Consider the following 15,608-nt stretch of genomic DNA (forward strand, 5'->3'; position numbering starts at 1 on the left):
ATGTTTGTTTCTAACTCACAAGTAGTTTAAAGTTCATCCATGTATTAAAGTCAGAGTATCAACATACAAAAAAAATTCCTATGTTTTTAGTGCTGGCAAAACTATATCTGAACCCCCAACCAAAAATCTGCAATATTAATTTAGGGAAATATTAAAGGCAGCTGTCTATTAACATCTCTCCCCTGCAGACAGGCTCGGTTTTTACTACCATTAGCTCATTCACATATTGTGCCAATTTCTCAATTAATCGCGCCCCCCCCCCCCCCCCCCCCCCTCTCTATATTTATTATCAGCACTCAATTTGATTGAGAGATGAATTCTCTTCTCTACCAGAAATAAATTTATATGGAAACATAAAAAAGACTTAATGATGGTATCTTTAAAGTATTCACATTCTTAGTATTAGATTTACTATGAAATAAAAGTCAGATCTTTATTTGAATTCTTTAGTGCTTTTTGTTCTCTTAGACAAAGCTTTACTGGATTCTTCCTAACAAAACATTTCAATGTTACAAAGAAGAAATTGGAACGCATTAAATATCAATATGTATGTTAAATAATTTATGATTTATTTACAAAAGTTCATGACTTATTAACAAAAATTCATGATTTTTATAGTAAAATTAATCTTGCATTTCAATTCATTTGCATTTTATAAAAATTCATGACAAATTCATAAAAGAGTAAATGATAGAAACAATAAATTCTTTAAACATTACATAATAAGCAATACAATTAGTAAGCACTTTGGTCAATTATCTTAAATAAAATCATTATGATTGAAAGATTTTTGAATTTTTCATCAAAATAAATATCATGTTTATTTATCAATATGATTACCTATGATTGAAATATACTATTATTAAGAAAAAATAAAATAAAGTGTGATCTTAAGCAAATGTAATTTTTTTTTAAAAATTTGCAATAAAAAAGTTATGTATCAATTAATATTTTATATTTATTTCTTCAGCTTTTACTAAGAGTTTAACCATGATACATGTATAACTACACTATATATAATCACATAAGGAATTTAAAATCTTTGTCTTGAAAGCAGCAGCTGCTAAAGTATGGTGTGAAAATGTGTCCTTAATTCCAATTATTTAACACAATAATATAACAACATTATTTTTTTCATGATAAAAATATTATCACAACAATCCATTGAAGCAAAGAAACAAGAAAACTGCAGACAATCAAAGCTTCAGGGCTGATTCATTCATAGAGAAAGATTGAGGGAGAGATGACAGATATAATAGACAGAATATGAGCCGCGTCACGACAAAACCAACGTAATGCGTTTGCGACCAGCATGGATCCAGACCAGCCTGCGCATCCGCGCAGTCTGATCAGGATCCATGCTGTTCGCTTACCAACCCTATTGCAAGTAGAGAAACTGATAGCGAACAGCATGGATCCTGATCAGACTGCGCGGATGCGCAGGCTGGTCTGGATCCATGCTGGTCGCAAACGCACTATGTTGGTTTTGTTGTGACGCGGCTCATATCATCATTAGAATATCAACATTAGCAGTTGGTTCTTGGTGAGTAATTCTACTCAATGAGTAATAAATCAGTATGAAGAATCATTTTGTGCACGGAAAACCTGTGCATGATGAGCTAGGCTGATAGTGTAAGATCAGTCATGTTTGTATGGTACTAAATTTTGTAAGTTTGTTCAGTTAGTATTAAATCAGTATGAAAAACCATTTTGTGCATGGAAAACCTGTGCTAGCTGCTTAAAGTAAAATCCTGCATATTTGTATCGTGTCTAATTTTGTGGATTTTTAACTGTTGTACATTTACAAAAACAAAAAAATATTCTAAAGTAATATCATTAATATACTGAAATTATAAATGTATTATAAGTTACAAAGAAAAGGATGTAAAACTATGATATACCAAAAGGTTTTAATATTATTTTCATTCAAACTACAAGATATTTATAGGATGGTCCTTATGAGTACAGAGGTACTCAAATAAAATACAGTAACTAGGACAAATAAGTGTCACAGGGTGAGAAAATGTGCAGCCTGACCTTCGGAATATCATTCTATGGCTCTAAAAACTAAGCTATCTGGCAGCTTACACATCTTTTCTCCTAAACAGTGAACTGATTTGAGCCACAACAGATGACCAAGCCTCATTTGCTGTCATAGTGACATATTAACAAACTTATACATATTTAATAAATTAATAAGTAATATATATGTATAGACACATGTAATAATAGCATCATAACTAATAAGTTTCACAAACTACATGACTAAGGAAACTTTATAATTCTTCTTGATAAGACAGAGAAAGATTTCATGCATCATTGTGACCTTGACCTACTGACCTCAAAATCAATAGGGGTCATCTACTTGTCATACCTAGTGTTAAGGCGTATACCTAAGACTTCCTCATTAAGGACATGGTTCTAGGAACTTGTACACATTGGAATCAAGTTATTTTGCTCTTAATTTTGAAAAATATACCAGGAATAATAATGGTGGTATGCTCATACTCAGGTTAGACCCCTGGTGATAAGGTGTGTGGACTGGTTACTTTATGTAAAAAGAATTTTTATTAATTTTGATTCACAGTCTAAAAATTCCACTAACTCATTTTCATTAAACCAGTCTAGGGGGGAAGTTTACTGTGTGTTGCTTTATGTGGGGGCTTTGGAGTTGATTAACCTTTTTTGAATTAAAGAAATAAAGATAATAAAAGATAAAGAGATAACAAGATTTGTCTTCCTTCTGAACACCTATACTAATACATGAGGGTATTTTTTGTAAATTAGAGAACTGTATCTAGCTTGAAACAGAGAACAGAAGCTATGATCTTAATTGAGATTTATCTTTCTAAAACTGCATGGGTTCATAAAAACATTCATTCCATCACCCTGGAAGTATTAATGTTTGTCTAAAGTACTCAACAATGATTATTCACTTCCTGCTTTACCTAAATTAATTAAAATTAATCCAAACAAAAAGAAAATGCTTTTTAATTCATGTTTGAATGAACTTATATCTAATTTTTATTTAAAATTGGGTTTAATGTCGCACCTACACAGTATACTATCATATGGCACCTTTTCCAGCTTTACTGGTGAGGCAAGATCTCGGGTGCCCCACTGTGCCTGAATTAGCATCTGAGTAGAACCACCAACATTCAGTAACCTAACCTGTTCTCATATGAAAGAATCCTAAGATACTTGCACCCAGAGGCAAGTTGTTTGAAGTCACTGATTTTAACCATTCAGCCACAGATGCCCTTTTATCTAAACTGTTAATAGATGTAAGTAACAACAAATTTTGAATGGGGTTTGTAAAGTGCAACTTCCAACCCTCCCATAGTGAAAGAAAACCCTGAAGTTACTCTTAAATAGAGTGCCTATATAGGTGTTTTACTTATTCTCTATACAACGTCTCCACTTCAGTTACACCATTTTGACTTAGTCAGGTCAGAACTTTTTAGATCCATTGTTAATAAGTATTTCATTTATTATAAATCATTTCAATATGCGAGACTACCATCAGCATGGTCTCAGAGTCAGGCTTGCCCGAACTTTAATCGCCATCTAAGCTTCTCAGTTTTTTGAAAATTTGAAAAATATTTGCTTATGAAATCTCTTATGCTCTGTTCTAATATAACGAAGTAAGAAAATGTCTGTTATGTCCATTTTACAAAATCAGCAGGGTACAGAATAATAAAGTGATTACTGAACTTTGCAGCATATTATATTTCTGCTAAATATATTTTAATCTTTAAAATCTAATATATAATCTGCTTATATATATATAAAAGATCTTACTTTTAATAATAATTTTATAATATTACATGAAGAATTAATATTGTTAGTAAACAAAATTATGCTCAATATACATGTATATTTAAGATTCAAGTTTCGTTTTATGTGACTGTTTTATTTTGACTTGAAAACAAAAAAGCACCTACCATTTATTATCACTGGCTTGTTAAATGTTGCATATTAACTGGGGATTACACCCATGTCTTGTTTATACATGTATATATATATATCCAGCTATAACATTTATCGTTTCACTAAAATGGTCCAGTGTTCACATAAAAAGCGACTAGGGAACTGTTTCACTAATTAATTGAACTTTTTCTTATAACAATTAATATTCAAAAGAACAAACAGGCTATGTACTGTTTATTATTAATATAAAAGCACTTTTTGTTAAAATAAAGATAATATTAATAAAAATTATCATTTAACTGATGATCCGTCCCATATATATCGTATATATCCGTTTTTAAGCCAATATAATCCACTGTTAAATATCCATCAAACAACTAAATAACAAAATGTATATTCCTCTACTTTTATATGTCTTTGAAAGATTACTTTAAATGTCCGATTTATTTTCACAAAGCTTTGAAAAATATCCAATAAGCTTATCCAAAAACTGTTTACAATTTGAAATCTATTAATCAACACAATGTCCGATTCACATGTAAAACTGAACAATTAAATAATCTGCTTATATCCAATACATTGTAGTATAAAAACTGTTAAAACAAAAAAAAAATGTCTGAATTCTAAGTTAAGCTTTGAGAAATGCAACTACAATGTATACATCTTATAATTGTATAAAATTGAAATATACAAAATGTACGCAAGAAATAGATAAACATGAAGTGGCGAGTCAATAGCCGACTTCCTTCCTATATTAGATCTTTAGATGCGTTTGTGTTACAGTCATTAAATAACAATATTAACTTAAACATTAAAAACAATATTGATAAACAAAAAATCGTTTTTCTCAAATTTGAACGTTATAATTATTATACAGTGGTGAATTCATGCAAGACCGGATTTTGTCGATGTTTTGTTGTATACAATGTACACTATTTTGCTGTTGAATGCACATTGAATATGCTTATCTACATAAAAGATGAAGTTTACATTATACACAGCTTACATACAATGAATATACAATCTATAGATGTAAGAAATCAATAGCCTACAGAGGTAACATTTCGTGTTTCAGATGAAAAGAAAAAAAAAAGCTCTTATGAGTAAATATTCTCTTGCTTTCTTGTGAATGAATTCAGTTATGAGAGGTTTCACAGGTAGAAGAAATCCCTGACTAAGAGTTTATGTTCCTAATGAATGAAACAAGAAAGCTTTTATGGTCCTGCATTGCTCACCTGAAATTCTTGTCTGAATGTGACCTTCTTGAACGTGTGATTTAATGGAATATAGTTAATGGTTTACTTTAATTAATATATAACTTTGCCTGCACATGCCTTAACTCTAAGTTTATTGAAAAATGATAAAATTATGACATTTTCAAACAGATCTTGTCACTCTGACATGGTCACATGTAGATAAAGGTAGTTCACTTTGAACTATTTGTCACTTAATGCTGTGGATTTGAATCATGCTGGGAGTGATTGATACTTGTATGGTTATCTTTTCAGTCACACAGATATTGTTACGGGCAAATGGTGACTTTCCCAGTCAAGACTTAATGTGCCCTCCATGCTTAATATTTCAGTCTGAGTAGAGCTACTGACCTGTATGCCAGCTGGATAGCTTCCTCAAATGAAAGAATCCAAAGTCCTGACAGGATTTAAAAGGTTTGAATTCAGTAACCGTAGTCACTTGGCCACACAGATACCTTTTTATTTAAAGGCCACACAAATACCTTTATTATTTAAGAAAGGTTAGCTTGTATAGAATTCTCACAATTTGTTTCCTGTCTGAAATAATGTATATTGATATTCTAGGGAAAGGGTAGGGGATATAGAAAGTACCCAGATAACCGTACAAGTGTAAATGCGACTGTAAACTTATCAACTGGAAAAAAGATTTTAAAGCGGAATATGTTTGCATGATTGAAGAAAGGAGAAAAAGATGCTTGATTTTCTAAAAATAACAGAGGATGCCATTCCTTCCACCAGTGTACAAAGAAGGGAATATAATGAAAATAGTATGATAGAGCAAACTAAAGCAATACACATGCAAGTCATGCTTACTACATAGTACATACCCAAGTTTGAAAAATTATGCATTCAATTAAAATCCAGAGAAAATACAGAATCAGCCATAAAAAAAACGACAAATATCCAATGTTATTTTCAAATGCCACCAAACAAATAGTGCACAATAATCAATCAAGATGCACTAAGTCTATTTATGGTGCACAACAAAATTCCCAAGAAGACATCATCCAGTACAAACATGTACAATTTATCTTACCTTCTTTTTGGAATCAGACAGCGAGTCAAAATCACAGTCGAAGTCTTCGAAACTAAGTTCACATTTTGACCAATTCTCATCAAATAGTTCGGCAGGATTTAGGGGAAGAAGTCCGTAATCGAAACTCTGTGACACACAGCCTCTTTTCTCTGTGGACCCAGTCTGACCTGCAGACTGTTCAACAGTACTTTCAACATCACATGACAAACAGTTTCTATTTTTAGCACAAGAAGACAGAACAGCACCGTTAGTGTTTCTATAATCATTAGTGTTACAATTTTCAGAATCACCGAGTTTGTTAGATTTAAGATTGCGTAGTTTCGGAGGAGATCTGATATGTGAGTTAAAAGAAAAAGAAGAGGAAGAGAGGGAGTTCAAGCGAGATTGTGGTATGCTTTTATTTCGTTCCAGATTAAATCTTTGAAGCGCTTTACTTACATGGTTATCACTGTCTGATACCGAGTTTGTCTGAGAATTTGCACGAGATGAAGATGATCCTGAGGAAGTATTCGAACTTCTATCAGAAGTAGAATGTCTTGTTAATTTTGATCTTACATCACTGCTCTCTAAACTACCACTAGTCCTTTTATCTGATGCTGTAGAAATATTACTGATCCTTTTTTCTACAGTTGTAATTTCTTCCACTTCTTCTCCTGTTCCGTCATTGTCATCCCCAACTTCCTGTACCCACTCGTTCCATCCAGAATCCTCTGGATCTATATCTAATTTCAGTTTAGCATCTTCACTTATTGCCTCGCCATTTTCTAAATGTTCACTCTCGCTACTTACAGACTTAGCGGGTTCTGGTTTTAATTTATTCTCATTTATCTTAGCTACAAGAGCTTTAACATAACCTTCTTCCATTACTGCTGTATTAAAACTTTCATCCTGAGAATCTGAACAATAGAACTGTTTGATATTTTTGTTTATTTCTCTGATTTCTTGATCAAACTCTTCATTTCTGAAGGTTTTTTGTTTCTGTAAAGGCGAATGTGATCCAGGTTGGGAACAAACTGAATCAGTGTCACTAGATTCATTTAAAGCCTGAAAACTTTTTAATCTTTCTTTAACAAGTCCATGAAATGTAGGTGAAGCAGGTGTTGACCAAGACTTCCGTTTAGATGTTGGCGAAAAATCACTCGTTGATTCTAATAATGATGAGCCTTTACCAGAATCAGTTGATTCACCACTAGCAGGTCTGTTTGAGCATGATAATAATTCCTCAACAATAGCTTCTGCCTGTTGTAGACACTTTTCAGAATCTGGCGAAAGTGGTTCTTCTGGAACCTCTACCGGCTCTTCATTTGTTGTGTTCAGGCCATTGCTATTGCGTCTGCTGACTCGCTTTGAAACAACTCGGTTTATAAGATGCTCAATAAACTTTGGTTTTCCTGGTGCTGAAAATACATAAATATACAAAATTATATTAAAATCAATAACTATATGCAACATATCCAAAAAGATTTTTGGGTTGAACAAGGGTCATGACCTCATTTAGAACCTGACACAAGATCCCTTTGTTTAGGGGCAGGAACCTTTAAAACCTGACAGTCTGCTTTACATTAAAACTACATCTACCATATTGTCTCTATTAAATGCACTCAGGGACTTGTTAATTGGAAACAATACGGTATGTTATATTATAAGTTTATGACAAATTTGTACATATCCATTTCATGTTCAGTCTCTCAATAAAAACAATGCCTCTTTTCTTTGACTGACCATGATTTATATTCACAAATACAAAATCTCTGCAGATTTTAAACTTCCTTTATATCTAATATAGATGTAAAAACATGCCTATGAATGTCACAAGTTTTTCCTGCACAAAAAACTGAACACTTGAACTGAAGAAAACAGAATCATAACTGCATTTATCATTAAAACTTATCAAAATGACAAACCTTTTAAACCTGAAAGGAGTCCTATCAAAGAGTGTATCCCATTCAAATTTACTGGATTAATTTCAACAGAATACCGATTCGCCTTTTTAGAAAAATGTCCAATCATTTTATTGTAACCTGACACTTCACCAAATTTATTTATTTTTCCTCTTTAAAAAAAAAACTTCATTCACATCTTTTTAATCCACTTTTTTGCAATTTTAACTGGGGCGTATTTTCCTATATTTTTGATTTAAAGTTGACGAAAATAAAAAAGAAGAAAAGATTTACACAAAACAACCCATATCACGCTATGAAAAATTTATATTATGAATTCATATACATGTTTATAAAAATATTGTAACATCAATTTCATTTCTTTTATGATTTCCCATTAAACCATTAAAATTTCTTTTACATCTATCATATGTTTTCACTGTCCATTAAATTTAACAACTGCGGACACCGAAAATAGTATACTTTATATTTAAAAATATAAAAGTCTTTCAGGAATGGCTTATTAAGTATATAAAGATGATATAAAGTATATGATTCAAGTTCGATCTTATTTTATTTTTCTTGTTTATGATAGATTCCTTAAATGTATCGAAGCATGTTGTACTTTTCTCAATAGGTTCAAGTTTCCTCCGTAAACCATATTTCAAACCCACCATTGTTTCTATACCCTTTTTAACCAAGGTTAAGGAAATTGCAAGGTTATTTGGTGCAGAAATAACAGGGTATGTGTGATGTCATCACTGGAGATCTATACTTAACTCCCTATTGATGATGTTGTTGGTTGATTTTGTTTGTTTTTTTGTGTTGTTTTCGGGGGGGGGGGGGGGGGGGTGTAGGGCAGGGGAAAGTGGGGTTGGGGGTTAATGTTGCATCAAAACTGTAAAGATCATAAAGCAAATTTTTAACTGGTGAAGAAAGACCTCAGGTGCCCCTCCATTATTTCAGGCACAAATAGGCACAATAGAACAGCTGACATACCATATAAGCCAGCTGGTTAGCTTCCTCACTTGAAAGTATCCAAAGTCCCTTGTTGAATTCAAACCCACAGCGGTAAAGGGCAAATGGTTTGAAGTTTATAACCTTAACTATTTGGCTACAGGCACCCCAATCCTATTTTCCCTTATTTTAGAGGACAGCAACAAATGCAGAAATAATTTCATCCCAGGAGAAGTCACTGTTTCTTAAATGTTACATTACAAGATTTATTTAAACCATATCCACACTAAATATCTAACATGGACTTGTCCATCTTACAATCTGGAAAAAAAACATTTATCAGTTTTAGGGAGAATTTCAAAATACAAGTACATGTATGTACAGACTGGATAGTGAACAGTGCAGACGATGATCAGACAGACACAGATGTGCTGGATGATCTTGGTCTACACTGGCTGCATGGTTTGATTCAATCTCCACCACCAGCAGGTTGTGGTTAAAGTCTCATTCAATAGAATTTTTAGAAATTGTAGCTAGATATGCAGGGGTACAAGCTCACAAGCCCTAGATTTGAAGTCAGATCACTGTATGAGAACAGGGTAGTTATTTATTGTAATACAAATGTTAATTTTTCTGCTGATTCTAAATTCAATTGTTCTCAAATAATCGATTTTCATTTAACAGTAACATACTAGAATTTAAAAAGGAATAACCATATAAACACACCATACAGACTTCCATTAGCCAAAAATTCTTATGATTCCATGCTACTTGTTTATTCCAAGCAGCCAAAACCATGGAGATTTTTCTCTCTTTTTTGTATTATATATTCAAATCAATATGTACATACAGTTTTGTAGTATGGACTAGAATAATTCATTGCCAAAATGATATATCACAGTGCCTGAATTTTAGCATAAAGGAAAAATAATCATAATTTCTATCAAATTTATTTCTATTATACATTTATATATGCTATACAAAACTGGCACCTGAGTAATACCACCAACATTCTGTAAGCTAGCTCAGGAAAGTTTTCTCACATGAAAGAATATGAAGACGCTGGCGTGGTTAGTGAACCTACAGTAGTAAGAGGCAAGTGGATTGAAGACACAGACGTTACCACTGGCCTATGGATGCTCCCAGAGCAAAATCATGTACAATGTACTATCTCAATGAATATTAAATAACAAATAAAATCTAAATATTTTAATCTCTCACCATGGTAAATCTTATTTAATGATACATAACCTATTTCAAACCAGGAAGTCCACAAAATATTCACTTTAAAAACCAGATTATCTCAGTCTTTTAACATCTATTCATTTAAATTCAATTTGCATTTTGTATACATCATTGTAAAATACAGGATGAAACATACAAAAGGTCTGAACTTTTTTTAAAGATGTGTTCAATCAGGAAGTACATTTTGTATAGTAATCATACATTAACTTTTTTTAAGAATTTGTAGAGTTTTCACAGCCTCTTTTTGTGTTCTGTAAGTTAGCTGGATAGCCTCCTCACAAGAAAGTATCCAAGACCTTTTGACTTGATTCAAACCTTGAACAGCAGTCCAGGTCTTTCAAACCTTGAACAGCAGTGTGGGACCTTAACCCAGTGTCTTTCTTTATCACTTTGGTATAAGAAATTAATTTCAAAAAGGAAACATAAACTAAAGTCATGTATCACTCATTTTCTTACAATCTTGTATAAAAGTGTTTAGATAGTTGTTTTTTTAACCTTTTGCAAAATATAGAATCTAATTGATTTTTTCAAGTACATTGTACTTTTGGCAATAACATATAAAACTGAATGGAAGACAAAATGGAGGCTGTACTGTATTGACATCTGGATGTATGAATCAGAATTTATCAATACTAGAAATTCTGCAGTTCCAGTGTATTCATTATTCATAGCCTATTAAGCTGTCTTTTATGATGTAAGAAGATCATTTTGATCATTAATTTATTAATCACATAGAAATAGTGTTATTAAAGCATTGGGTGCAAAAAAATTGTGTTTTTTTTCTCAAGAGAAAGGAGGGGGAGGGAAAGAAGAAGGGGAGGAAGATAGGGAAGTCAGTAAAGGGGGGAATTAAGAAGAGAGGGTGGGAGAATGGGAGTGAAGATTGGAGTGGGTAAAGGCTGAAGAGGGGGAAGTCAGTAAAGGGGGAGGAGGGAGGTGGAGAAGGCAAGAGGAGCAAGGGAATGGGAATAAGGGGATGGGGAATGAGGGAAGGGGAAATATGTAAGGTGGAGGGGAAAGATGGGAAGTGAGAAAAAGGAGGTAGAAGGGAGTTGGAAAGGGGAAGTGGGGGAAGGGAGTGGGAGGAGGAAGATGAAAAGAATTGGGGATAGATAGGAGAGGAAGAAGTGGGAAAGGAAAGCTAGGTAAAATTCCAGGCAATTCACAAAGGACACTTGCATATCATACTTTGTAAAATCAAGAAGGAAAAACAAAAAAACAAACAAAAGAATACATAACAAATATATAAATCCATAAATGTTAACACTATTTTATATAAATTTCAAACATAATTCTTTATACCTACCCCACATACACATCCTGATGTCTGTAACGATCTCACAAAACCACCAGACAATAGTTAGTATCAAGTAAAACATTGATTCATCTTTCAACAGTCATACTTAATTAACAAAATTTATAACCAAAAAAAAACAATCCATGAAAAAGCTTATTTTTCTTCTATATTAGATTTCATTTTCATATAACCAATTCTTCTTATTCACACTTAACCTTTAATCATAAATGATTTTCACACTTTTCATTTAATAATCACACTTTTCAATCACACTTTTCATTTAATAATCAAACTGTTCATTTAAAATTACACTTTTCATTCAATAATCTCACTTTTCATTTAATAATTCACACTGTTCATTTAATAATCACTCTTTTCATTTATTAATCACACTTTTCATTTAATCATAAATATTAATTCACATATTTCATATAATGATAAATTTTAATTCACACTTTTCATGTTATCACAAATGTTACATTACTGTGGTGAACAGCAGAAATTATTTATTTCTCCAAAATTCCATAAAAAGAATAATCTTTTATTGTATTAATTTATCTTCATCAATAATCCCAATAAGTTCACAAAAAAGATATTTTATCCAAAAATTTATTTGAAGCAGACGACAAAATATATTTTCAGCACAAATACCAGCACATCTCTCAACAACTTATGGTGAGTCATCAAACCAATACTCTTTTAGAATAATTCCATATTAGATCCAACATTAAACAATCTTCCTGCTTCGATTCTTTCCAAAAAAAAAAGAAATGCCAATTTTTTTCTTCATTATTTTTTTTTCACATCATGGTTCTGTTTTCTCCATGGTTGTGTTTCATGAAATTTTCATGCATTTTTTTTTAAGTGTGTGTATAAGGACTGGAACCAGAGTATGAGCAAAATCAATTCCCGATGGGACTTGTGGGGGTGAATTAAGGAAGCTGAGAGATGTGGATCAATATCTTCTCTATAACAAGCCGAACACTCAGATTTGTCTTCTCTATATCATGCTTAAAGACAACAAATTTAGGGGGGAAAAAGGAAAGAATTAGTTAGGTTTTTTGGCATTAGTTATATGAAAAATAAATAAATGAACATTGTTTAGTTTTATCCTAAATGTCTGTGATTGCGTACATATACATTTACATTAAGAATTCTCATTCCACTTTCCACGCAATATGAAATCTAATAAATCATTTTAAGTTAAAGAAACTTTTGAAATTATTTTATAGGCCTCAAGTAAATTTTTTTTAAAACTTTTTTGGGACAAGTTTAATGAATTTATAGGTCATGTGACAATGTATGTGATATTGTTTCAATCACTTTATCACATACCTGTGCCGCTTTTCCAACTCAGTAAAAATGATATTATGGTTATATTTTTAAAAGGGCCATATAACCTTTATAACAAATATTATAATACTGCATGTTTGTTATGTTGCTTTTCATTGGATAATCGTGATGTTTATATAGTTTTATTTACACGGCTGTTGTCGATTTATGAAGAAATCTCACTTTTCTGACTAAAAATGATACATGCTGTATTATAAATTAGTTATAAAGATTTTTAACAGGTTATATGGCCTTATATAAACGATTGTTTGCAATATATACCTCGCCTGGTGGCTAGGGTTATATTTCAAAACAATCATTTATATAGGGCCATATAACCTGTTAAAAATCTTTATAACTAAAATATAAGAGCATATTCAGATACTTATCAGATAGCATAGGTGTACACTGCCACTCGCTTGCCCAACTCATATATTCACATATTGGTCACATTAAAAATGGCCATATTAACTCTGAATTAACCCGCTGAATATTTTGTTCTGTATTTGCCTAGAACAACCCACTTGAAGATTATTTTCTATTAGCAAAACAAAAAAAATATTACGCTACCAACAGTATCGAACCTGGTCAGACTGCTCCCATGGCTCGACTGGCTCTATACCAGTGGCAAAGGTTGATTACTTTTGGTTTCAACAGGGTAAGAAATAATCCATTAAAAAATTAAAATCTACAAATAAATATTTAAACAAATATTTTAATCAAAAGCAACCAGGAAAAAAACCTCAAGAGATATACAAAACGTTTTAGCAAAATAACTTGCGTGACTGAATTGATTCCTACCTGTATTGTTAAGTCTTTAAACACCTGTAATTTTCTATTGTCTTATTTAGAAGACATTTAAATAACTGTGGTTAGATTGGCATTAATTTTATAAAGCAAGAAATCAATGGCACAATTCAACCCCAGAAATGCAATTATAAAACATATTCTGTACAGTCAAAACCCTTTCTAACATATCAATTGCATAAAAAAACCCTAACTTTACATTTTGAGAAAATAAAAAAGTTATCATTAATTTTAATCATTTTCCCTTCATTGAGCCCCTTTGCATGAATGACCTTAAAATGCGGTCACAAATCAATATGGAGTGACTCAGATTTTTCATGAAACTCTTATAGAGCAAATCTATGCATTCTGAGTACAAGACTGATCTAGAATCCCAATATCCAATAATTATTCTCTGTCAATTACCTTGTATTGTGTTTTATTTAGTGCAGCAGTTTATAGAATTCCTATAAACAGGAGCAATTAACAACCAAGGAAGGTGAGGGTGTAAGGACACAAGATAATGTTTCTGAAACAAAACGTAGAGTTTGATTCATTCAAATTAATGATGTAATAAAAAAATCTGATTAATACAGTGTGATCCAGAATAATAAATGTGATCCAGATTGAGTGTGATCCAGAATAATGAGTGTGATCCAGAAAAGTGAGTGTGATCCAGAATAATAAATGTGATCCAGATTGAGTGTGATCCAGAATAATAAATGTGATCCAGAATAATAAATGTGATCCAGAATGAGTGTGATCCAGAATAATAAATGTGATCCAGAATAATAAATGTGATCCAGAATGAGTGTGATCCAGAATAATAAATGTGATCCAGAATAGTAAGTGTGATCCAGAATAATAAGTGTGATCCAGAATAATGAGTGTGATCCAGAATAATGAGTATGATCCAGAATAATGAGTGTGATCCAGAATAATGAGTGTGATCCAGAATGGTGAGTGTGATCCAAAATAATGAGTGTGATCAAGAATAATGAGTGTGATCCAGAATAATAAGTGTGATCCAGAATGATGAGTGTGATCCAGAAAAGTGAGTGTGATCCAAAATAATGATTGTGATCCAGAATAGTAAGTGTGATCCAGAATAATGAGTGTGATCCAGAATATTAAGTGTGATCCAGAATAATGAGTGTGATCTAGAATAATAAGTATGATCCAGAATAATGAGTGTGATCCAGAATAATAAGTGTGATCCAGAATCAATGAGCATGATCCAGAATGATTGTGATCCAGAATAAATGAGTGTGATGTGCAAAAACAATGTGATCAAGAATAATGTTGCTGATATAATACCACTGCACTTATAATGATTAAATTCAGAAGGTATATATTAATATATTTTAGGAATACTATTACATGTATTTACCTCTCATAAAAATGTTTACTAGAAAGAATCACACTTGGCCCTTCCACGCTTTGCAAGATCCTGGCCTACAAAATCCCTGTCGAATTTAACTGAACAAGTACCAGATCAAGATACTCTAATAAGTATACTATTTCATACAAATAAGGGTTCAATGAAAAAGCATACTTCAATCAAAACTAAAAAATAATGTTGACCCTCATTATTTAAATGTTCAACTGCCACAAATGTTCAACATCATGTGGATTTTTTCTCATTTCAATATTAATTAGGAAACTTAATAAATGAACCTCCCTCCATTCATTGCCCACCCGCACATTTAGTATTTGAAGAATAAAACCTGCATTTTATATTTATCAACATTCATGTTAAATACTAGTGAACTGAAAGAAGCAGACAATATGGAAATCCCTATTTATTAAATGGAGCGAATGAAAGAAATTAAGACTCTTTTTGGTAAAATGCATCAGAACATTATTCCAGAAAACACATCATGCTGAATGCT

General features: G+C 31.9%; 1 protein-coding gene across 1 annotated transcript in view; it reads right to left on the reverse strand.

Moving 5' to 3' along the window:
- Positions 1-15,608, reverse strand: part of LOC132721758 (FYVE, RhoGEF and PH domain-containing protein 4-like) — an 88,346-nt gene that overhangs the window by 24,747 nt on the left and 47,991 nt on the right. Inside the window, exons 4-5 of the mRNA XM_060706124.1 lie at positions 6,658-7,616; positions 6,220-6,393 (exon numbers count right to left, since the gene is read on the reverse strand). Of these exons, the coding sequence (XP_060562107.1) occupies positions 6,220-6,393; positions 6,658-7,616 (1,133 nt within the window). The remainder of the gene's footprint in view (positions 1-6,219; positions 6,394-6,657; positions 7,617-15,608) is intronic.

This window comes from Ruditapes philippinarum, unplaced genomic scaffold (assembly GCF_026571515.1).
Source record: "Ruditapes philippinarum isolate M1 unplaced genomic scaffold, ASM2657151v2 ctg1407_1_1_1_1, whole genome shotgun sequence".
Classification (NCBI taxonomy): Eukaryota; Metazoa; Mollusca; class Bivalvia; order Venerida; family Veneridae; genus Ruditapes; species Ruditapes philippinarum.